This window comes from Schistocerca americana, chromosome 2 (assembly GCF_021461395.2).
Source record: "Schistocerca americana isolate TAMUIC-IGC-003095 chromosome 2, iqSchAmer2.1, whole genome shotgun sequence".
Lineage (NCBI taxonomy): Eukaryota > Metazoa > Arthropoda > Insecta > Orthoptera > Acrididae > Schistocerca > Schistocerca americana.
In genome coordinates, this window is record NC_060120.1 from 168,464,531 (window position 1) to 168,488,491 (window position 23,961).

Sequence of the window (23,961 nt, forward strand, 5' to 3'; positions counted from 1 at the left end):
CTTCATGCATGATAAGCATATATTCCTGTAGTTGACTATTCTTATTATCACAGGCACTTCTCTTGATATGTAACAATTTTGTATGGTGACTAATAATTCACGCATTCTTATAGTGCCCTCTACTTTCCATTGCACCGAATATTTTGTATATTTAACTACTTTTGCTTCAAAAGTGAATGTGCCGAAGATTCTTACCACTAGTAGCTCAGATGTAGCAACAATAGTGGAATTGGTGTCTCATGTATTTTACTGCTTTTCATGTTTTATTATCACATCTCTGTGGTTTTCCCTCAGCTACAGCTTATCTGGTACATTAAATAATGAAGGTATTCCATTCCATACAGGTTTCCTATGTTCGACATTCACTGTTTTGATTGGAAGCGTAATGAACTAAACTTTGCATTCTCAAGTACATATACAGCATTTTTCTACAAAACACCAGGTCTTCTGCTGTTCATTAGCCAGTTTCTTGTTCTTAAAAGAAAACAACATTCTTAATAAATATTTCTAGGTCAAAAGAGAATTGTTAAGTTAAGAGATCTGTAATGTACTGTTTCATACCTCCCAGGACCCATGGGAAGTTAAGAAAGACATGTGATGTCATTTTTTAGTTACCGTCAATTTTTACAGCACTAAATATGCTTCCCGCTGTAAAAAACCTATGTTACAAATCAACACAAACAATACGATTCACACTCATCTGATATGTATACAGAAGTGTTGCCTGCTGTCAGGTTTGTGTGCCGTTGTCACGGAATATAACAAAAATAAGCAGGACTGTCATGACTGTATATGCTAGACTGTGCTGGGTTTACTTTTTCAAATTCTGCACCTCCACACATAAATACAAATAATGGTATCAAATCTTACTGTTTTCATAAAATCATTTTAAACATTCACTGTTAAGTTGCTAAATTCTTTATACAAGATGACCTTTACTGATCATGTAAATTACACTACGCTATTGGCCATTTTCAGCCTGTGGCCATTTTCAAATGCAATTGCGTCGATGATACATGTATCATATTTGAAATCAGCATAGCACTGATGCACACATTTAGAAAATGATGTAAACTAGGCCACAGTTCTGGCAGGGTCATACTCTCTCTATCGCTAATGTTCATACGAACTGCAGTACAGTAGCTACAAACATATGTTTGTGCCATAAGCTTGTTAGATGTCTCTACTGTATGTAAAGGTTTTTCCTATCCTTCACACCCGCAGGCACCTTTTCTTCGTGAAGTATGAGAGCTGTGTATGTATGTGTATCTGTAAAGAGAAAAAGAGAGAGAGAGTGGGGGGAGGCAGTTTCCCACCCCCCACTCTCTCTCTCTCTCTCTCTCTCTCTCTCTCTCTCTCTCTCTCTCTCTCTCTCTAATATGGTCTTGTACATTACATACTACATTTGAAAAGGGCCACAATACAGGGTGTACATAAAGTCTGGGAATACTTTCAATTATTTATTACACAAGGACTAAACATTGTACACATGTCATACCTATTGCATTTTGAAGACAAACTCTGAAAGTTTTTTTTTTTACAAAAATTCGATACGTGAACCACGAGTGACCCAGCAGACGTCAATATGGTAATTGAATTCTTGCCATATCCGTCCCAGCATGGCATTGTCGACTGTGGCAGTCGCTTCCCGTATTCTCTCTCGGTGCTCTGCTACATCACATGGTACAGGCGGTACATACACCAGATCTTTAATATGTCCCCACAGAGAAAAGTCACGCGGAGTGAGATCTGGTGACTGGGGAGGCCATTTCATGAGACAGCTGTCCCCTTCTGTAACATGGGCGATCCGTCGACGCGGCACCTCCTTGTTCAGGTATCCACAAACTTCACGATGAAATTAGGGTGGTCCCCCATCCTAGTGAAAGATGAATGGAGAGTTTGATTGCATTTGAGGCATCAGCCATTGCTGCAACATGTCCAAGCAGGAATATCCAGTGACAGTGCACTTGGCGAAGAAGAGTGGTTCATACAGTTTTCGACGTGACAAGGCACAAAAAACATTTGCCTTTGGGGAATCACGCTCAAATTCAATGCATTTGTGTAGATGCTTTGTACTCCAGATTCAACAATTATGCATGTTCACTTTCCCATTAGTGTGAAAAGTGGCTTCATCGCTAAAAATTACGCGATTAACAATGCCATCGTCATCCTCATTCAACTGCAAATGTGAACAAAACACTAAACGCCTGTCTTTGTCATCGTCATTGATCTTCTGCACTAGCTCCAGTTTGAATGGTTTCGTCGACAGCTTCCGTCGCAGGACCTTACACACTGTCATTGGAGCCATTACGAGTTCATGGGATGCACAACGCACTGATTTCTTTTGACTCCTTATGAATGCCTTTTGTATGCGCTCCACATTCACTTCCCTCACACTCGGACGTCCGCTTCTCTTTGAGAGGCACAAGCAACCTGTCATAACGAATTTGTTGCGCCAGTGGTAAATGGCGTTCCTTGTTGATGGCTTCTTACTGCACTTGGTTCTAAATATCCCTTGAACAGCTGTAGAACACTTGTTTTTGTCAAGCTCCAACACACAGAAAGCTCGCTATGCACCTGAACTTGCCATGTTTGCGATTAGCGCAGAACGTCAACAAATTACCAAATTACGCTGTGGTGGAATACACGAAAAAAACTTTCAGGGTTCCTCTTCAAAATGACATACGTATGATATCTGTAAAATGTTTGATTCTTGTGCAATAAATGATCAAAAGTGTTCCCGGACTTTACGTACACCCTGTATATAATGTATGACGCTACAAGGCCATCTTATATAAAGTATATGATAGCCTACAGCAGATATTTAATACGGTTTTATCATTCAGAAACTACCTCGAGGCTGTGAAACCACACTTGAAGCAACTTACTGCTTTGGTTTGAGGGCCACAACATTATACTAAGTGTTTTCTCTAACAGATCACATACAGATGTAAAATGATATAAAAAAACTGATGACTGAAACTCAGATTCTATTCTATGGAGAGAGTTGCATAGACTACATACAAAATGCATGATAGGAAGAACTAAAAATTCATTTCTTTCGTTGTATGCATCACTTTGTTTACAGATGGGGTTTTTAGGGCTTGCTGAAAATACCCTGGGGGTTCCAATGAATGCTGAGCAACTGCTCAGGATGGGTGAGACCATTCTGGAAATCCATATGCTAACAATACAAGTGAAAAAAAAAATTGAGTTTCGACAAAAAAAGTGAAGAAGTGATTTATGCATAACCTGTATACAACCTTAAAGAAATGTCAGGGTTGAAAATTTTCTCCCCTTAGAAGTGTCTCTCAGCTATCAGGTGCTTTTTTTGCTTGTAACTTCAACAGAAGAAACGCTGTTTCAGGTTCCATCAACAACACCTGCCACAAGTCATCACAACAGGAGTTGCCGAGAGATACACTGTCTGACTCAATGCTCACTTGTGCTTACACTACAATGAAGTTCTTCAAATTGTGCCAGACAGTAGTTAGGGTAGCCACCTCCATTTCCCCACTAATGCCCTGGATGGAATAAAAACAACATTATGAAATAGAGAGATTGCTGCCCACCATACAGAGGAAACAATGAGTCACAGATAGGCACAATGAAAAGACAGATGTACATTTTAGCTTTTGGCCAAAAGGCCTTCTTCTTGAGTAGAAAAGACACACACACACACACACACACACACACACACACACACACACATTCACAAAATCACAAAACACACAAAAAACACACACACAAAAGCACTGTCTCTGGCTGTTGTGAATGTGTGTGTGTTTCCGCTTCAGTTTCAACATAATGTCTAGAGCTTTTTGCATTACGGCTGCCTAAGACTCAGTGTCTCCTCTATATGGGGATTAGCAATCTATCCTTTCCAAAATACTGTTGTTTCTATTTCCCCACTGTAACTTAACTTTGCATGCCATGACAATAGCCCTGAGAAAATCTTAACACAGAAGTTTGTAACTCCTTCAAAATATGTAGTTACTGCCTGTCAGTGAATATACTTTTTTTTTAATGAATTACTGTATTCCATTTTGATTAACAAATCATTTTACACCATTTTTCCGATAAATGACTTCAAATAAAGTAAAACAGTCATCAGTTGTTATTGATTTGCCAGAAGTCATATTTGAGGTGGAAAGTTTTCACCCTACTCTTATCCGATAACACTGTTCAACACGGGTTCTACTTCTGATATTGAAGTATGTGCTTCTAGACCATTTTACCGTGGAAAATTCAAATATGTAAACAAAATATCGTTGTCAGGGAAACTTTTTATGTAATATGTATATATATGTATATTCACAATTCATGGCAAACACAGAGACATTATAGAGAAATATGGGTACATTGCCGCATCCAGTAGTGATATTACAAGATAATTTATATAAAGATGAGGTGACTTACCGAACAAAAACGCTGGCAGGTCGATAGGCACACAAACAAACACAAACATACACACAAAATTCAAGCTTTCGCAACAAATTGTTGCCTCATCAGGAAAGAGGGAAGGAGAGGGGAAGACGAAAGGAAGTGGGTTTTAAAGGAGAGGGTAAGGAGTCATTCCAATCCCGGGAGCGGAAAGACTTACCTTAGGGGGAAAAAAGGACAGGTATACACTCGCACACACGCACTTATCCATCCACACATACAGACACAAGCAGACATAATTTTTCCCACGTGGAATGTTTCCTTCCATTATATTGATTACAAGATAATTTCTTGTGCAACAGCAGATGGGAAGAATCAGACATCATTAGGTTATCCCCCGCCACACTTATGTCATTAAGACCACCTGAAACATCTCATTAACTCGAACGGCGACAGTCGGTCGCTGCCTCGGCAGTAAAGCTTCACGCCTCCTAGGGGCAGATGCATTGAGTTTACAACAGTGGTGTTAGCCGCAATTTGTGTCAGTCTTAACAAGTGGGTGTTTTGGCTGACAAGACTGAAACAAAATGACTGTCTATAATGTCTAACAGATAAGTATAACCTGAACAAAATATGATGCCTGCATTAATATTTTTGACAAACAAGTACTGAAGATGAGTTTTTCTGAGACCACTGATGGGCCAAAGCTGCCCTGGCTCCTTTAAGAGTCACTTTGATTCAAAAATTGTTTGCATCAAAAAGAGCAAACGAAAGAAAGCTAAAATTGTATTTATAAATGAAATAGCTGCTTCCTCTGCTGTACAACTACTACACAGCCATTCATTGAAGTGACGAAAGTCATGGGATAACAATATGTTCAGAAACAGATGGCAGCAGTATCACATACACAAGGTATAAAAGGGCAGGGCATTGGTAGGGCTGTCATTTGTTCTCAGATGATGCGTGTGAAAAGGTTTCTAACGTGATTATGGTCGCACAACAGGAACTAACAGACTTTAAACATGGAATGGTAGCTGGAGCTAGACGCATGGGACATTTCATTTTGGAAATCGTTAAGGAGTATTCCAGGATCCATACTGTCAAGAGTGCACCGAGAATATCAAATTCCAGGCATGGGTAACAGCAGAGATACTGAATTTAATTGATGAAAGGAGAAAATACAAAAATGCAGCAAGTGAAGCAGGCAAAAAGGAATACAAACGTCTCAAAAATGAGATCGACAGGAAGTGCAAAATGGCTAAGCAGGGATGGCTAAAGGACAAATGTCAGGATGTAGATGCTTATCTCATGAGGGGCAAGATAGATACTGCCAACAGGAAAATTAAAGAGACCTTTGGAAAAAAGAGAACCACTTGCATGAATATCAAGAACTCAGATGGAAACCCAGTTCTAAGCAAAGAAGGGAAAGCAGGAAGGTGGAAGGAGTATATAGAGGGTCTATACAGGGGTGATGTTCTTGAGGACAATATTATGGAAATGGAAGAGGATGTAGATGAAGATGAAGTGGGAGATACGATACTGTGTGAAGAGTTTGACAGAGCACTGAAAGACCTACGTCAAAACAAGGCCCCCGGAGTAGACAACATTCCATTAGAACTACTGACAGCCTTGAGAGAGCCAGTCATGACAAAACTCTACCATCTGGTGAGCAAGATGTATGAGACAAGCGAAATTCCCTCAGACTTCAAAAAGAATATAATAATTCCAATCCCAAATAAAGCAGGTGTTGACAGATGTGAAAATTACCGAACTATCAGTTTAATAAGTCACAGCTGCAAAATACTAATGCGAATTCTTTACAGACGAATGGAAAAACTGGTAGAAGCCTACCTCGGATGAAGATCAGTTTGGAGTCCATAGAAATGTTGGAACACGTGAGGCAATACTCACCCTACGACTTATCTTAGAAGAAAGATTAAGGAAAGGCAAACCTACGTTTCTAGCATTTGTAGACTTAAAGAAAGCTTTTGACAATGTTGACTGGAATACTCTCTTTCAAATTCTAAAGGTGGCAGGGGTAAAATACAGGGAGCGAAAGGCTATCTACAATTTGTACAGAAAGCAGATGGCAGTTACAAGAGTCGTGGGGCATGAAAGGGAAGCAGGGGTTGGGAAGGGAGTGCGACAGGGGTGTAGACTCTCCCCGATGCTATTTAATCTGTATATTGAGCAAGCAGTGAAGGAAACAAAAGAAAAGTTCGGAGTAGGTATTAAAATCCATGGTGAAGAATTAAAAACTTTGAGGTTCGACGATGACATTGTAATTCTGTCAGAGACAGCAAAGGACTTGAAAGAACAGTTGAACAGAATGGACACTGTCTTGAAAGGAGGGTATAAGATGAACACCAACAAAAGCAAAATGAGGATAATGGAATGTAGTCGAATTAAGTCGGGTGATGCTGCGGGAATTAGATTAGGAAATGAGACATTTAAAGTAGTAAAGGAGTTTTGCTATTTGGGGAGCAAAATAACTGATGAGGGTCGAAGTAGAGAGGATATAAAATGTAGACTGGCAATGGCAAGGAAAGCATTCCTGAAGAAGAGAAAATTGTTAACATTGAGTATTGATTTAAGTGTCAGGAAGTCGTTTCTGAAAGTATTTGAATGGAGTGTAGCCATGTATGGAAGTGAAACAGGGACGATACATAGTTTAGACAAGAAGAGAATAGAAGCTTTCGAAATGTGGTGCTACAGAAGAATGCTGAAGATTAGACAGGTAGATTACATAACTAATGAGGAGGTATTAAATAGAATTGGGTAGAAGAGGAGTTTGTGCCACAACTTGACTAGAAGGAGGGATTGGTTGGTAGGACATGTTCTGAGACATCAAGGAATCACCAATTTAGTACTGGAGGGCAGCGTGGAGGGTAAAAATCGTAGAGTGAGACCAAGAGATGAATACACTAAGCAGATTCAGAAGGATGTAGGCTGCAGTAGGTACTGGGAGATGAAGAGGCCTGCACAGGATAGAGTAGCATGGAGAGCTGCATCAAACCAGTCTCAGGACTGAAGACCACAACAACAACCTTTCACCACAAACAACACAGTTCTCAACAGGCTTCACTTAACGACCGAGAACATCAGCATTTGCATAGAGTTGTCAGTGCTGACAGATATGCAACACTCCATGAAATAACTGCTGAAATAAATGTGGGACATATGATATACATATCTGTTACAAAAGTATGGCAAAATTTGGCATTAATAGGGTACGGCAGCAGACAACCAACACAAGGACCTTCGCTAACAGCACGATATTGCCTGCGGCACCTCTCCTGAGCCCTTGACCATATTGGTTGGACTTTACACAACTGGGAAGCCATGTCTGGTCAGAAGAGTCACAATTTCAGTTTTTAACAACTGATGGTAGGGCTTGAGACCCCACGAAGCCATGCACTCTAGTTGCCAACAAGGCACCAGGGAAGCTTATAGTGGCTCCATAACTGTCTGTGCTGTGTTTACATGGAATGGACTGGGTCCTATGGTCCAACTCAACTGACCACTGACTAGAAAATGTTATGTTTGGTTACATGGAGACCATTGCAGCCATTCATGTACTTCATGATCCCAGAATGTTTATGAATGACAATGCACCTGGCCACAGTTGTTTGGAATGAGGCAGAAGAATATTCTGGACAATTTACGCAAATAATTTGGCCACTCAGATCACCCAACATGAATCCCATCAAAAATTTATGGGATATAATCGAGACTTCAGTCCATGTACAAAACCCTGCACTGGCAAGACTTTTGTAATTATGGATGGCCATAGATGCAGCATGGCTCAATATTTCTGCAGGGGACTTCAACAACTTGTTGAGTCCATGCCACGTCAAGTTGCTGCACTACGCCAGGCAAATGGAGATCCTACACTTAATTAGGAAGTATCTCATGACTTTTGTCACCTAAGTGTGTATTTGCCATTCACAATCTCCAAATAGTATGGGAAATTCTACCTCATTTTAAAATCCCACAGGGCATCCTAAAGACCTCAAATTGGGGTAATGGTCTCTAGTAGCAAGAATTAAAAATCAGAGCTAAACTTGTTGCCATTGGTACAGTACTGTGTATATTTGTATTTTCCTTCCCTATTAGTGTCCAACAAGACTAAGTATTACTTCAAAATCATGAATACAGTTTGTAAATAGAATATTCCTTGCCATATTTCTCTGTTCCATCACCTCACATATGCAATATGAGAAAAGCTATTACTCATCACAGCGTTTGAGGTTCTTTCTACGATTTCACCTTTGTTCCAAAATACACAGGCTAAGGCAGTGGTGGCTGCATGCGTAACGGCCATCCTGATCAATGGAAAAGTGCATATGGTTCCGTTTAGGTATGAATGGAATCAAGCATTGTCTTGTGTCAAAGAACTGTATACTAACACTTACACACACAACAATGGGGCCAACAACTACAATAGATGTTGATTGTTTGTATGAAAATCTCTTGACTAAATTTCATTGCTACCTTAACTCTCTGTGCTACATTTCAGTTCTCAGCACTTCCCATACACACTTACATGTATTTATTAAACATACACTGACAATGTTAATGTGGTAGCTATTCAGAGGAAGTAAAATTTTCTTTGAGTGCCAGATCCAACATTAACCTGATTAATAAGTCCACTTAGATACGGAAATGCTTCCTAAAATTCAATTTAATGTAACAAACTGTACTCTCTTCTAAAATTAATCACCGTTAGAAATACTTCCAAGAAAATAGCTAACCGAAAAGAGTAATTAATATTTACAACTAACTGGTTTACCTGTTTTACAGATTCTTGAACTTTCCTGGCAATCTCTTCATCTTCTGTGAGCAATTTCGTAGCCTCTAATCTTTTCCGTTCTTCTTCCTCCTGCATAAAAATCAAACCTTATACACAAATTTCAACATTCATCGGTAAAGGTAGACTAATGTAAAAGCAGAAAAGTCACAGTAATTCACATAAATTTTAAAGAGTACCCATTCTCAGTAAAAATGAAATGGGGAAAGAAGTTGCCTTAGAGGGGCTCAGAGATCTGTTTAGGAAAAAATTAAACAAAGAAGGATGAAATAGTATGCACACACAAAATTAATATAAAATGAATGCACTGTCTGGAAATGCAATAGATAACAGTCTTGGGCAGCAACGCGCTAAGGAAGTCTGAAGAGGGAAATTTTAAGTGCACCAGGGAAAACAAGAAAATATATCTGACTGCAGAAGAGAGTCTAAATCAAGGGACTTTGACATGTCTTGGCCTAGTTGCAAGGTACAGAAATAGTTTCTTCCTTCTTACACTTACAGTGCATTTTATTACAATGAATGATAAATCAACACCCTCCCCCCCCCCCCTCCTCTTACCCTCTTTGCACCTAGGTTTTAATAACATAACCTGTAGCGCTTAATATCAATTAATGCTCATTTAAAATGTACGGCAAAGCACATATCACATCAGCTAATTGTGAATTATGCAAAAAACACTCTTTAAGAGTCCCTGAAAATTCTTTTGTTTTTTATTTCACACAGAAATAAATGAATCTATAAGTCACACATGGAATGGTCAACATGTCAGACTCAACAGTGCGTAATCTAGTATGTAGAGTCAATCCACATGAGGTGTCTTGCAGGCTATCACTGAATGTGTTATGTTATTTAGCAGCACCAGAAAATTAAGAGTCCTACTAATGAAATCTGTATTGTTCATTTTCAACACATTAACACTGCTTTTATACTTTGATATTTGTGATGTCGAAAATAAAAGAAATAACATACCACAGAGAAAAGATGGCCTGTCTGTGTATGACAGAACAACACATTTTGTATCTACATTATCTTGCATTACTTGAAAACTAAACACAGTCAACACTGGCTGGCCCCTCAAATATCTGCCCAGACTGTTACTGCACTACATAATTTATGCAATTTTATGCACAGACAGATCATATGTAATCACAGGAATGTAAGATGGCATCTTACCAGCTGGTATGGGTATGAAATTGAGGACAAATATATAACAATGAATTTATGCTAACGTCTTTTGCCTCAATCACAACCATAACCTCAAGCTACTCAACTTATGAAAAACTCATGAGCTCAAACTTTCAAAACTAAACATACACAGATAGTTTATTCTCCTGTCACTTTTTAGTTAAAACCATCCACCCACTGGCTAAGCAAATGTAACACTTTGCAACCATAGAAGCAATACTGGAAATGTGTCCTGGCCAACACTGACATACACGATTTTAGCCCAGTACACACACTTGTTTATGGCACAATGACATAACTCAACAAGGAATTTTCTCGATTAAAATAGTGGTCTGGTGCCCACAAGTTCGCTTCTGCCCTCTTGTCAAAATATAAAATGCACTCTGTCATAATTTGTCATGCTGAAATGTGAGCACAAAAATATTATAAACAAGTGCATAGTAAAAGTCGTGCACAGATGTAATACATGCAGAGACTGGTCACTCCACGAAGGTGTCTGTATTGTAGTTTTCACCACCAACAGTATGTTGCCCTTACCCTCCATCTGCTAACAGTATGACCTTGTTCAAGACAGTGACTATCTGCATAAATGTATTTGCAACATCTTTCAAGGAAATTTCTATAACGCTGCTTCATTTATGAACAGCTTTTTTCGTAATATTATACAGGAGTGACAAGTAACGAGAATTCCTTTCCTGCAGCCAAGGATGTAATACAGATGGATTCTCCCCCTAGGTGCAACAAGAACACATCATTTTCAATTAGCTGACCATATGAAATTTATTGTAAAGTATCAATTAGGTCAGACTGCTCCTTTTCAAAAGTGGTGTTTCATACATTCAGTGATTCTGCAGCTGTACACAAAACAGGGGTCAACAGAAGCGTCCGATCCCACACGTCGGCTTTGACCCGTGACGTAAGGGTGTTGTCGTGTGTGACGTCATGATGGCGCGGAGTCTGGTTTGTGAGTGTGGCGTGTTTGTAGATGTCATTGTGTTGTGGTTTGTTGTGCTCTCTGGTGGTATGTTCAGGGTTTTCGTTTGTGTGGTGTAATGGGCTCAGTTTGCTTTTGCTCATTATCCAGAATTGTTCGAGTCTCGGCTGTGTTTGTAGTGGAATTCGCTTCAGTGAGTTAACGGTTTTGTGTGAAGGTTAATTTAGTGTTGTTCGCTGTACATCGTGTGGTAATTTTAGTAAAATTAATCGGTTGTTGTATTTGTTCAGGAACGGATATAATGGATAAAATTAACAGTGTGCAGGTCAAGGGATGTGTTCGATCCCAATGTGTGGCTGTGTATGTTGATATTGGTGTCGGGAGATATTTTTGAGCTATATAGGTCAAGGGAAGTGTTTGATCCTAACTTATGGGATTGGGAGCTGCTGTTGAGCTATATAGGTCACGGGAAGTGTCCGATTCCAGATGATATTGTGTTTAGTTGTATTTGAGGGGTTTTGTGACGTTGGTTTTCTTCGTCATTTTGTGTGGTTTTGTATGGGGGTGGGTGTCTAAATTTGTTTATATTTACTTTGCTCCCACCCAAAAACACCCCATTTCCCGCGATGGTCCCGTTAGTGTCATTAGGCTTTTTGTGGAAAGTGTGTGTGTTTGTTTGTTTTTCGATGTATTTTCGTCCTCATAACGTGTATGTACCGACTTTATATGCGCCATATTGGAATTGTGGTTTGTTGGTCATTTCCACCATATTTGTGACGTCATGGGTCAAAGCAGACGGGCGGGATCGGACGCTTCTGTATTTCCCAAGACAGAACAATAGATTATGTTTCTTATGATCAGTAGTGAAAACCATGGATATTAACAACAATAGAGACAGTGGAGGGCTGCTCCAGGAAAGTAATCAATGTGCAAACATTGATGCTTTGTTTTAATGGCATGAAGGAGATAGTTCACCACTATTTTATTCCCTGGTGTGCCATAGATAACAATCATTATTACCATCAAATGATAAAATTAGTGTGAGGTACTGTGGAAAGCTCATCCTGTAGTGCAGTGATCGACAGAGTGGCACCTCCACCATGAAAAAGCTCTTAGTCTACAGCGGTGTGTGTGTGTGTGTGTGTGTGTGTGTGTGTGTGTGTGTGTGTGTGTGTGTGTGTGTGTGTAGTAACATGTCCCCCTCTTGCATTTATGTTCATAGTACCTACATTATTGCTGCAAAACTCTGTTTCAAAAGTTCTTCTTTAAGGTCTTGCACAATCTAGTCTAATATCTTCAAGTAAGACTTAACAAGCACATTATCATTCCCTTTCCCATCCTGAGCATACAGGGAGTGGACAAAATCAGCAGCTATCCCCTTGCAATCTAACCTAGACCCCAAGCTGCAGATCTGCCACTACAACTTCTGAGAACCCATACTTTAAATGCATTAATTAATAATTGTTTCAATACTAAGAGAGCACAGGTGATATACACTTATCAACAACAGAAATATCAACAAGGGGCAAAAAAAGATTCTGAAAAGACAGTCACCATCCACACAGATCAAGTAATTTGCATTTTCTGGCAGGGTCATTCCATATCAAATCACCCAATAAAAAATAAATTTTACACCCACCTCCTTAGATTTTCATGAAATTTGGCTCAAATGGTTCTAATACCATCCTGACAACACCTGCAATTTTTTTATTTTTTTTGCTGTATCTCTTATAGTTTTTTTTTTTTTTTATAAATTTTTGAAGTTTTTATGTTTTGCATTTTCCGAACCTTTGGAAATGATAAATTTAATTTGTATTCAAAACTTTAAAATTGCTTATCTTAAAAACTCTTTTAGATAACATCATGAATTTTTGCAGCAAGTTTATTTATTATACATGTTTGAAGATAAAAATGATACTATCAAAATATATTAATATTTTCTATGAAAAAAAATATATGTATTTTTTTCTTTTCTTTTAACGGATGTTTTGTTTTATAAGAATTGCAATATCTAGAGTCTCAGACCTGATAGAATGCTCAAATTTGTTTTAATTTACTCTTAAACATATAGGCTACTTGATAAAACAAAAATAATGATGGCTTTTTAACATGTTTATTAATTATAGTACATTACATTAGAATTATGTACAAAGATAGTGTACTTACGACACTTATGTATAACCCAAGTGATTGCTTGAAACATTGAATTTTTTGAGTAATTTTGTCTTTTTAATAAACATTAATGCTGATTCAAACTGTTTTTCCACTTCATCCAAGAGCTTTCAGTTCTTTTGATACAGTCTTTTTTGAAGTAATACATTCTTCCAGTGCCGCTTGATTGAGGTGCGTCTACTACACAAACTATGTGCTCCAAAGGCACTATGCAAGAATCTTCTCTTTCAGGCCAATAAAATGATACAGCTGGTCCTGAAGGATGTAGAAACAGAATTTCTGCATCTTCTTCATCATTGAATATTGTTTTTACCAGTCCAAAGTACCAGCACCATAATTTGCAGCCACATAGCTATTTATGGATGGTTCAACACGAACCCAATCAGAAGAAGAATGGAAAGAAAAGACTAAGGAGTGTTTTACACTATCTGTAGTCCTTCTAATTTCAAGGTTGTTTGTTGGAAGTGGTTTGAAGTTATGAAAACTTCATGTTCCAGGAATGGTTCGGGTTGCTGAAAAACGTTTTTCTAGTTTTAACCGTAGCAAATCAGCTTCTTTTTTGTCAATAAAGTGAAAATGAATGTTTTCAATATTTTTTTCACAAAACTTGTACACATCGATTGCTGTCATTATTTGTTCTTCGTCTGAAAGCTGTAGACTGGCTTTCCTTAAAATTCTTTTAATAGTTCCTCCTAGGCCATCACAAATTGACATGGCATGACTTGTTGCAAAAAAAAAAAGAGTGTTGGGCCTTCAAATTAAAGTCTCTCAAGTGTTCAGTCAAATTTTTAAAACTGTTTCTATTTTTGTACTGCCCAGCACAACCACCTGTAAAGTAGTGAACTGAGTCAATGTCAGTATGATGTAATGACAGCCACTTTGTAATTTCTTTTTGTACAAAGTTAACAAAACCAGTGTCATGTTCGTGGTCATCACTAATAAAACAGTGGCTGGAAACACAAACATTGTTTTCCTCATTTCTTAGAAAAACTCCAACTGGGTGTAGAGTACAACCACCTCTATTCCAGTAGTAACTTTGGTTCTCATTTTGTATAACAAAGGAATAATTTTCACTGAAATCCATCACAACAATTGCTGTTTTGGGTGGTGGGTCTTCTTTCAATCTTTTAAAGGCTGCTGATTGGGATTTTGCTATAAACAAGTGCGGGGTGAGCTTTTCCAATGACCTACCCAATAAAGAAATGTAGTCTTCAACACTGATAGACTGTTTGATCATTTCTGCCCTGTCTGTGTTAACCCACTGACTGATTACAATTTCTTCTTCTAAATCATAATCTTCACTTAGTTTTTCAGTTAAGTACTCAGTTAGTGCAGTATTTGCAGGACAGCTGTCGCAATGATGTAGCATGCAGTTTTGGTTTTCCGTGTTGCACACAAGCATCTTAATTAGGTCTTTATAAGATTCTTCAATTTTCACAGCATCCAGTAATAGTTTAACATTCTGGTGGATACTGCATACACATACAGTGTGTGTGCCTACAGCACCAGAAAGAATACACCATTTAGGTCTCAAGAAACAAAATTTTGAAAATCATACTTCTACCTCGGGATTCTCCCATTTGAAAGAATAATAGAGTTCTCTCAAGTTACACAAAATGAGTCTTTTTTGCATGTACACATTTTTTTGAACACTTACTTTGTCTTTTGTTCCAGGTAGCACTCTGGAACTTTCATCCTTTTCATAAAAATCTGTTACAAGTCTTACTGTATTTTCAGAAAGAGTTTTACCTTTTTTTTGGACCAGGAGTTTCCAAAATACCCTTTTCAGATTTTAGCTTTCTAGCTTGTCGCACCATGTACTCACTTACATTAAATTCTTTCATCACTTTATTTCGACTCCAAGAATCTGGAGCCAAGTTCAGAATCTGGATTTTTCTAGACCTCCCAACAGATGATATCTTCTCTTTCATAAGAGAAATCATTACATCAAAATCCTTTGCTTTCTCAACCACACTTGTATCTTCTTCGTCATCATCAGAACTTGGTGCATCATATTTTAATGCTTTTGAAACCGCCTTTTTTGCAATCTTTTCAATACTGCTAACCTTCCTTTTAAAACAAGACCCTTTACTTTGTTCTGACAAGCCATGAAGCTTTATCGGTGTTAAACCTAAATTATCAAGAGCAATGTTTGTTTGTACGAGGGATTCATTTCTGGATTCCAATGGTTCTAATTCAACCATGACTTCATCATCTGTTTCACTTTCATGGACTTCAACTCTTAATTTTCCCTCACAAAATTACGGCATGTTGAGCAAAGCTTTTGTCCAGGTTTATTTTTTGTCAGTAATTGTTTAGAAAGATCCAAGCCTACACTTCTCAACGATTTTTTGATGGGCTTTTTGTGTTTTTTTAGTGGGTCTACACATGTTGTTTGATACTTTTCAAAAACATTTAAAAAGTAGTAGCTGTGGTGTGAACATATATTCTTAAATTCACATAGATTAATTCCAGATCGTAATTGGATCAAATCTTTTTCTTCCTCACTCAATTCAGATACCGGTTGTAACTTTTTTGAAGGTGTGTAGGTTGTTTGGAAACAGTCAGATTTTTTAAATCACTCTACGCTACAGGTTTGAATATCCACATACTGATTTCACTTTTGGTCTGATTACTGTTCTGGTTACTTTTATAGGATATTGGAAAAGAATCTCTGTAAACTAAGTAACAGTACTTACTGAAAGTTCGAATAAACTTAATAAAATACTATCCAAGCACTATTTAACACTGTAATAATTTTTTACTTCAAAACACAGGAGTAACAAAACAAAATCCAAGAGTACATTGTTACTCTAAGAAGACAAAAACTTATTTTCGGTGTCTAAGTCACTTGGTACTTTTTATTTTTAAAATATAATTAATATTATTTTAAAAATTAGATAACTATTAAACAGGTTAAAAAGCCAACATAATTTTTCTTTTATCTAATAGCCTATACAATTAAGAGTATTTTAAAACAAATTTGAGCTTTCTATCAGGTCTGAGACTCTAGATATTGCAGTTTTTGTAAAACTAAGCATCCGTTAGCTAAAAATACTTGTAATTTTTTTTTCATTTGGAAGATTTTAATATATCTTTATGATAATTTTTTTTAACATTTAGATATAATACACAAACTTATTCCAAACTTTCATACTGATATCTTGAGTATTCTTTAATATACAAGTTTTTTTAGTTGTGAGGACACGTTTAAGTTACGATTTCCGACTGCTGAAACAACGCCAAATCTAAAAACTTTAAAAATTTATAAAAAAAACTATTAGAGATAGAGCAAAAAAATTTTACAAGTGCTTTCAGGATGATAAAAGAAGTAATTGTACCAAGTTTCATCAAAATCTGACATGGTTGGTGTCAAGGCCTGGGTGGCTTGACATGGAATGACCTGGCATAAAGGCATCATCTGGCTAACACGTAACATACAGTACTCCACACTATCCTCCCATTAGCCGCCTCCAACTTGGCACAGGCACACTGTCAACAACTGCTCAATATTGTGCACATGTATCTGGTCCTAAGCCTTAAGTTTAGCTGTAATATTTAAGAAGTAGATGTACTAAACCGTATGTAAGGAAGAAAGGCAGTTTCAGACGAACTGTTACACTCACAACCATAGACATTAAAACCACATCTGTGGATGCACTGCCTTTTTGTCCTAATTTTGGAAGTCTTATTTCTGGATACCAAAATCTTCGAAACACGGGCAGTAGATAAAACGCATGGAAGAAAATAGTCACTCATTAAAGACAGCCATAATTATCCATCACTTAAATTGTTCATATTCCTGAGACTGGTTATTTCAAATACCTGTTGCTGTCTTTACCACAACGTACACATAACAACGATCTAAAAGTACATGTGTGTTTACTCTCACAACTAGCAGCGCATTTTGGTAATACTGTGCAAGACAAGCATGTGATTGTGTTAACTATTCCCTGTCTTCATTCTCTCCCACAAAATTTATTGCTCAATGTTTGCTCTAATTGGGTGCCTCCAACACAAATGGGCATTGCCAACATTTGCTTTATGCCACAACTGCAGCTTGAGGGTGACTTTTTCAGAACTGAAATCAATCCATTAGACCTACTTATGAGAATTTTCAGGCCTGAATAACCACACAGCAGGAAAAGATACAGTATTTTGATCTTTAAAAACTATGTACTTCTTAATGTTACATGGTTATAGAAGCAGTAAACTTTCAGTAGTGAAGTTGTCATTAATCAGCTAATATCATGTATTAGGTTTCCAGGCTTAGTACAAAAATGATAATGTGTAGTGTACCTGCAACTTTCTTATAAGCTCTAAACTAGCATTTTGTTCTTCTTCCTGTTTCCTTCTTATTTCTTCTTCATATTTCTTTACTTCAAGAGCAAATTCCTCACGAATTTCCCCTTCAGAAGATAGTGACACAGGTGGAATCATTGCAGATATTCCTGAAAATTATGTCCAATTCAGAATAGTGCAAACTGTGTGTAATGATTTATTATTAAAAACATGTAGAATTTTGAGAGACACAAATAACATTTTCAGTAAAGCCAGTATCCTAAAACCCATTAGAATGTCACCACATGATTTAACAAAAGCAAAAACAGATGTGATTGTCATTATAGCCTTTGCCATTTGTACAAGCAATATGCTATGAAAATTTTACCCCAAATTCCGAACACTGTCCTGAAAATGCCATTTTTCCGAAAGTATGGACTATATTGCTATCTGATCATTTGCGTAGTCCTATTACACGCCAAGCCAAGTCTTCTACGGGTTAATCTTTATTTCTAATATTCTAGTTACAGTTCCAATTCTCCACTAAAACAAGTTACTAATTACAGAAACAAGCCTCACACAACAGGTTCTGAAACAATTCTATTCCAAAAGTGAAGGATATACCAGCACAAGTGTTCCAAAAATAATTTACTTTTTAGAGTTGAAAAACATTTACACAGAGTTATTCAGATAACCCTCATCCTATCAAACTTAAATCCATTAGTACTGTTGTTGCTTAACAGCTTCAAATCGAGTTATACAACAGATAAACAAGGAAGACTTGTACCAAACATGTCTTAATCCAAATGATATGGCCATGCCTTACACTGAGAACGTCAAGATAATTGAAAATCAGCAAATTCTACAATATTCCGAACTCGAAACTATTTTCATTCAAGATGCAACTCCAAAAAGTATCCCAGTCCCTGGCGAGTCACAATTTTGTTCTCCTTTATTATTAGTTTCGCCAAAAACATTTACCAAGAAAGTAGATCTACAGCGCAATAAAGCTAATGACGTTTCTCAAGGCTACAAAATGTATAAATTTAATGACATATGCGTTACAGCTAGTTCAACCATATTTACTAAGCAGATATAGGCTAATTTCATTCGACTGTGAGTCTTTCAAGCACTACATAGCTGAATTAAGAAAAATAAAAATTAGAAAAACTATCTAAAACGACATTGATATCACGTAAAGATGCAGTTATATACGTACTGTCCGCTACGCCGTCATCGTCTCCTTTCAGCTTGGCCTCAACTTCGTGCGGGAATTTCTCCTGTATCAATTTCCACAGAGTCTGGTTCACTAAACTTTTGTCTTTTGCTTGTCGCAGCCAACCCCCTATTCGTTTTCGGCACATAGGGCACGTCAAGCTGTTATTTTCCACAGACTTCTCAAAACATTCCAAACACAAGTCGTGGTTACAAGGCAATGTCACTGGTTCTATCAAAATACCCATACAAACTGGACATGCAACATTCAGTAATGTCAGATTATTTAGTGAACGATGCTTCCGCACCACACGATTTTTGTTCACCCCCATGGCCATTATCGACTTAAGCAAATAACACCATAACGGAAAAAACACACTCACACACACTATTTACAGCCTCACCGCCTTTTGTTTCTTTCAAACTTGTTTATAGTTCCACCAAATAATCGGAGGGCAGCATCTGCGCCCGGCAAAGTCTTCATACATCAGCAGTGCAACCAACAGCACAACGGGCACAATTGCTAAAGTAAAAAAAGTACAGCTTTTAGGTGATGTAAGGGCTCTGAAAATATATATTCCAAAATAAAGGCTCGATTCTGCAAATAGAACAATAATCTGCAGTACCAAAATAATTAGTACGTGTAAAATCATTTCAATCAATAGTAAAGACACATATCGCGTTGGGAAATTTCATGAGAAACGGTTACTCGCTCCGAAAATTTCCGCTACCATGTTTTCAATTTTTGAAAACGTCTACGCACACTGATTCGCTGCCTGTCTTGGTAGTAAACAGAGATAGATACAGACTAACCAAGCAATTTAAATGTTTCATTTGCAGTTCTAAAGCGTGTAGCTTAAATGCTTAGCTAAATATAAAATACGAAATACACGTTTCTTTGAAAGAACACCAGGACGTCAGATGAAAATATAAGAGCCAAACATTTTCGCGGTATCTTGGAAGTTTTGATAAATGTTTGAGAACGGTAAATTATTTTGTCCCCAAGTGAATGCACATCTTATTGAAGGACAAATGTGCTGAGAAGAAGATGGTCTCAACTTTAAGGCTTCGATATGATGCTTTTTAGAAGTTTTCTCCATGCCACACCAGATTCAAAATTCTGCTGTCAAATTACCTTATCAGTATACCGCGGAGAGATCGTAGTAGAGCTTCCGTATCCTATGAAAATGATCCTACATTGGGACTCTAGACACTTCATCGACTTTTGCTGTTTATTCGAACGGTGCACTGTAAAAGTTACTAGCGATTCTTCCCGTTCCACTCACCTATAGAGCGAGGGAAGAAAGGCTTTGTAAACGCCCCTGAGCGCGTTGTAATTCATCAAATTTGCCCTCGCGATTCCTGCGGGAGCGGTATGTAGAAGGGTGTAGAATACAGGTATTACTAGATTTATCATTTAAGCCAATCCTTGAAAATTTGCGGGTAGGCTTTCTCGGGAGATTTTGCATCTATTTTGAAGTGCCTGCCACTGTAGTTTTTTCAGTGTCTAGGTGAGTGACACTCTCCCACGGTTCAAATAAGCCTGTGGCCTTCTTTGTATACGTTCGATATCTCCTGTTTGTTCTATTTGGTACAGGTCTTACTCACGCAGTATTCTTGTATAAGTTGCATAAGTGTTTTGTAAGTAATCTTTATATACTGACTGCATTTCCCTGTATTCTACGTATGAACCGAAATCTACCAGCTGCTTGCCAACGACCGAGCCTGAGTGACCCATTTCATATTCCTTCGAACTGCCACAACCAGTTATTTGTATGAGTAGACCGATTCCCCTTGTGGGTCATTAAAATTTTTGTCATAGGATATTATGCTTTTTCGTTTTGTTAAGTGCGCAGTTTTGCATTTATGAAAATTTAGTGCATGTTGCCAGTCTTTGTTCCACTTTGAAATCTTATCAAGATCTGACTGAATGTGTGTGCAGCCTTTTTCAGACAGCAAGCCTACTTCCTTATAGATAACTGTATCATCTGAGAAACGTCTGAGCTTACTATTATTTTTGTCCGAAAGGCCATTAATATACAACAAGAACACACACAGAGTTACTTCTGCATCTATCAATGAGCCCCCATCCAAGATAATATGCTGCATCCTTCCTACCAGGAAATTTTCAGTCCAGTCACAGAGTTAGCTTGAAACTCCATACGATCGCACTTTTGATAATAAGCATAGGTGTGGTACTGAATAAAAGGTATTTCTGAAATAAAGAAATACTGAATCTACGCGGCTGTTTTCATTCATGGCTTTCAGAATGTCACGTGAGAAAAGAGCGAGTTGGGTTTCACATGACAGATGATTTCGAAATCCATGCTGGTTTGCATGCAGGAGGTCATTCTATGTGGGATACTTCATCACATTTGAGCCCAAATATGTTCTAAGATTCTACAACGAATGGATCTCAAGGAGACTGGACAGTAGTTTTGTGGATCACTTCTGCTGCTCTTCTTGTAGATGGTCTGTGCTTTCTTCCAACCACTGGGCACAACTTTTCCCTCACCCCGTCGGGGGTCCGAGTCCTCCCTCGGGCATGAGTGTGTGTGTTGTCCATAGCGTAAGTTAGTTTAAGTTAGATTAAGTAGTGTGTAAGCTTAGGGACCGGTGACCTAAGCAGTTTATCCCCTAAGATCTTACCACAAATTTACAGCTTTTCCTTCAAGGTACCTTCGGTATTTTACGATTAAAAGGACTGAAGCACTGGAAGTCCAGTATGGAAACTGATAGGGAATACTTTTCGAGTGCTGCAGCTTTGATCAATTTTAGCGATTTTAGCTGTTCCTCAACAGCAATGACAATACCGTTTATATCACTCAACTTTGCAGTAGTGCGAGATATGAAGTGGAGCAACTACCCTAGATTTTCAGTTGTAAATGAGCATTTGAAAACAGATTTCATTATTCTGCTTTTGCTTGGCTACCCGCAGTTTCGGTTTGTGTCTCGTCCATGAGTGGCTGGACATTTGGTGCCACTAACAGCAGTACACATTGTTAGAATTTCCCTTGGTTTCATAAGGGATCCTTCGATAATATTTTGTCGCGCTAGTCGTTCGAAAGCTTCACGCATTGCCCGCTTGACAACCAAACGCATTTTATTCAGCATCTCTCTATCTACAGCCCCATGCTGTGTTTTACACCTACTATGCAGTAGTCTCAGGTTGTTCAGAAGTTTCTTTACAGTGTTTGTAAGGCTTGTACCACCATGAACTGTTCTACTAGGTACATATCCATCAGGCGCATGGTCAACCATTCTTCTTGGCCTGAACCGCAGTTCTTCTACAGTACTTACTCCTCTCCAGAGCTAAATGTTTCGTGTCCCTAAATGAGATACAACACTTCCGCCTCTTTATTTAGTTTACTGAACGTAAATCTTCCCAAGTGTTTTAGTTGCCCTTTACAGTTTGGTAATCACTGTTGAGGCAACTGCCTCATCACCACTGACACGAGTTTCAGTGTAGGTATCCCCATGAAGGTCGAATTTATTTGTTGCTGTATTTTCATCATGAGTGAGCTTCCGAAGAATCTATTCTAAGTGGGTTTCAGAGAAGACATGTAGAAATGTTTCGCAGGATGGCCTTGTCACGTCCACCACTCGCGGAGTATAGATGTAGATGTAGAAACTGTAATTTTCCCAAATGATTGTTTAAATTCTCTTTATTTTACCTGTTAATTCAACTTGATAAAGAGTTCAAACCGATCTCCCTTTCCTTCTATTTACACTGGGCTGATTTATCTAGAGGGTCAGCCGTCAATATTTGAACCAACTTCTGGCCACTTCCAAATCTTACTGAATTTCTCTATACTGGTAACGTTTCAGGTACGTGACCACCCTGTATACAGCTTACCATAATTATTCCTCCGTCTACGAAAATCGTCTAATATGCTGACGATACTTGTATTTAGGTATCGACCAACAGTTTTCATGAGGCAGTGAGCGATTCATCAAGGGTAACGGATAGAATGGATAAGACATTAAATTATAGCGGTGTACAGAATTCTTCACAAAGATCCGCAATAGCTCCTTCCACAAAACAAATTATATCAGGCCGAACGATATAAGGCTTTGCAGTTATGAAGCAGCACCAATATAGTAAGATAGATTTCTAGGGATTATATTTGATTAACGACTGAAGTGGAGCCCTTGCACAAAGAATGGCGTTAGTACAAGGGAAAAAACAACAATAAAAATGTTGTGGAGAGATTATCTCACAGTTCATCTCACTTTTTACCGTACTCTGGTCAGTTCTCACATAGAGTAGGATGTTAGCTTTAACATGACACCTCTTCAAAGCGCAAGGGGAGTTCAATAAGTTTTTCTGAAAGCAGGTTGATTTTATTCAGGATTCCGGTATACCGTATTATTTCTCACTCTCAAAACCCTATTTTTCAACATAAACTCCGTTCAATGCGACGACATTATGCCATCTTATTGGGAGGGCCTGTACGCTCCCTTGGTGCCTCTCTACTGACAGACGTCGGAGCCAACGTCTTGCTGAGTCAATAACCTCTCGGTCATCCACGTACTATACTTCCTGTGAAACGCATCCTTCATTGGGCCAAAATGATGGAATTCGGAAGGTGCGAGATCTTGGCGGTAGGGCGGATGGGAAAGAACAGCCCAATAAAGTTCTGTGAACCCCTTTCGAGTGTGCAGACATATTTGAGGTATTGCGTTGTCAGGGAAAGGAGAAGTTCGTTCGCATTTTTTGGCAACGAACACTTTGAAGTTGTTTCTCCAATTTGATGAGAGCAGCACAAAATACTTCAGAGCTGGTAGTTGCACCATGAGGAGAACATCAAGCAGAATAACCCCTTCAGAGTCCCAGATGACAGTCGTCATTACTTTACCGGCTTAGAGTACAGCTTTGAACCTTTTCTTCCGAGGGGAGATGGTGTGGTTCCACTTCACAGATTGCCATTTTGTTTCTGGTTCGGCGTGGTGAAGCCAAGTTTCATCGCCTGTGACGATG

At 38.2% G+C, this 23,961-nt stretch overlaps 1 protein-coding gene across 1 annotated transcript in view; it reads right to left on the bottom strand.

Moving 5' to 3' along the window:
* The window catches only part of LOC124595706 (E3 ubiquitin-protein ligase RNF169-like), an 89,787-nt gene extending 70,354 nt beyond the window's left edge, over nt 1-19,433 (bottom strand). Inside the window, exons 1-3 of the mRNA XM_047134572.1 lie at nt 18,985-19,433; nt 17,784-17,935; nt 9,176-9,265 (exon numbers count right to left, since the gene is read on the bottom strand). Of these exons, the coding sequence (XP_046990528.1) occupies nt 9,176-9,265; nt 17,784-17,935; nt 18,985-19,318 (576 nt within the window). The 5' untranslated portion in view covers nt 19,319-19,433. The remainder of the gene's footprint in view (nt 1-9,175; nt 9,266-17,783; nt 17,936-18,984) is intronic.
* Nucleotides 19,434-23,961: the final 4,528 nt, after the last annotated feature.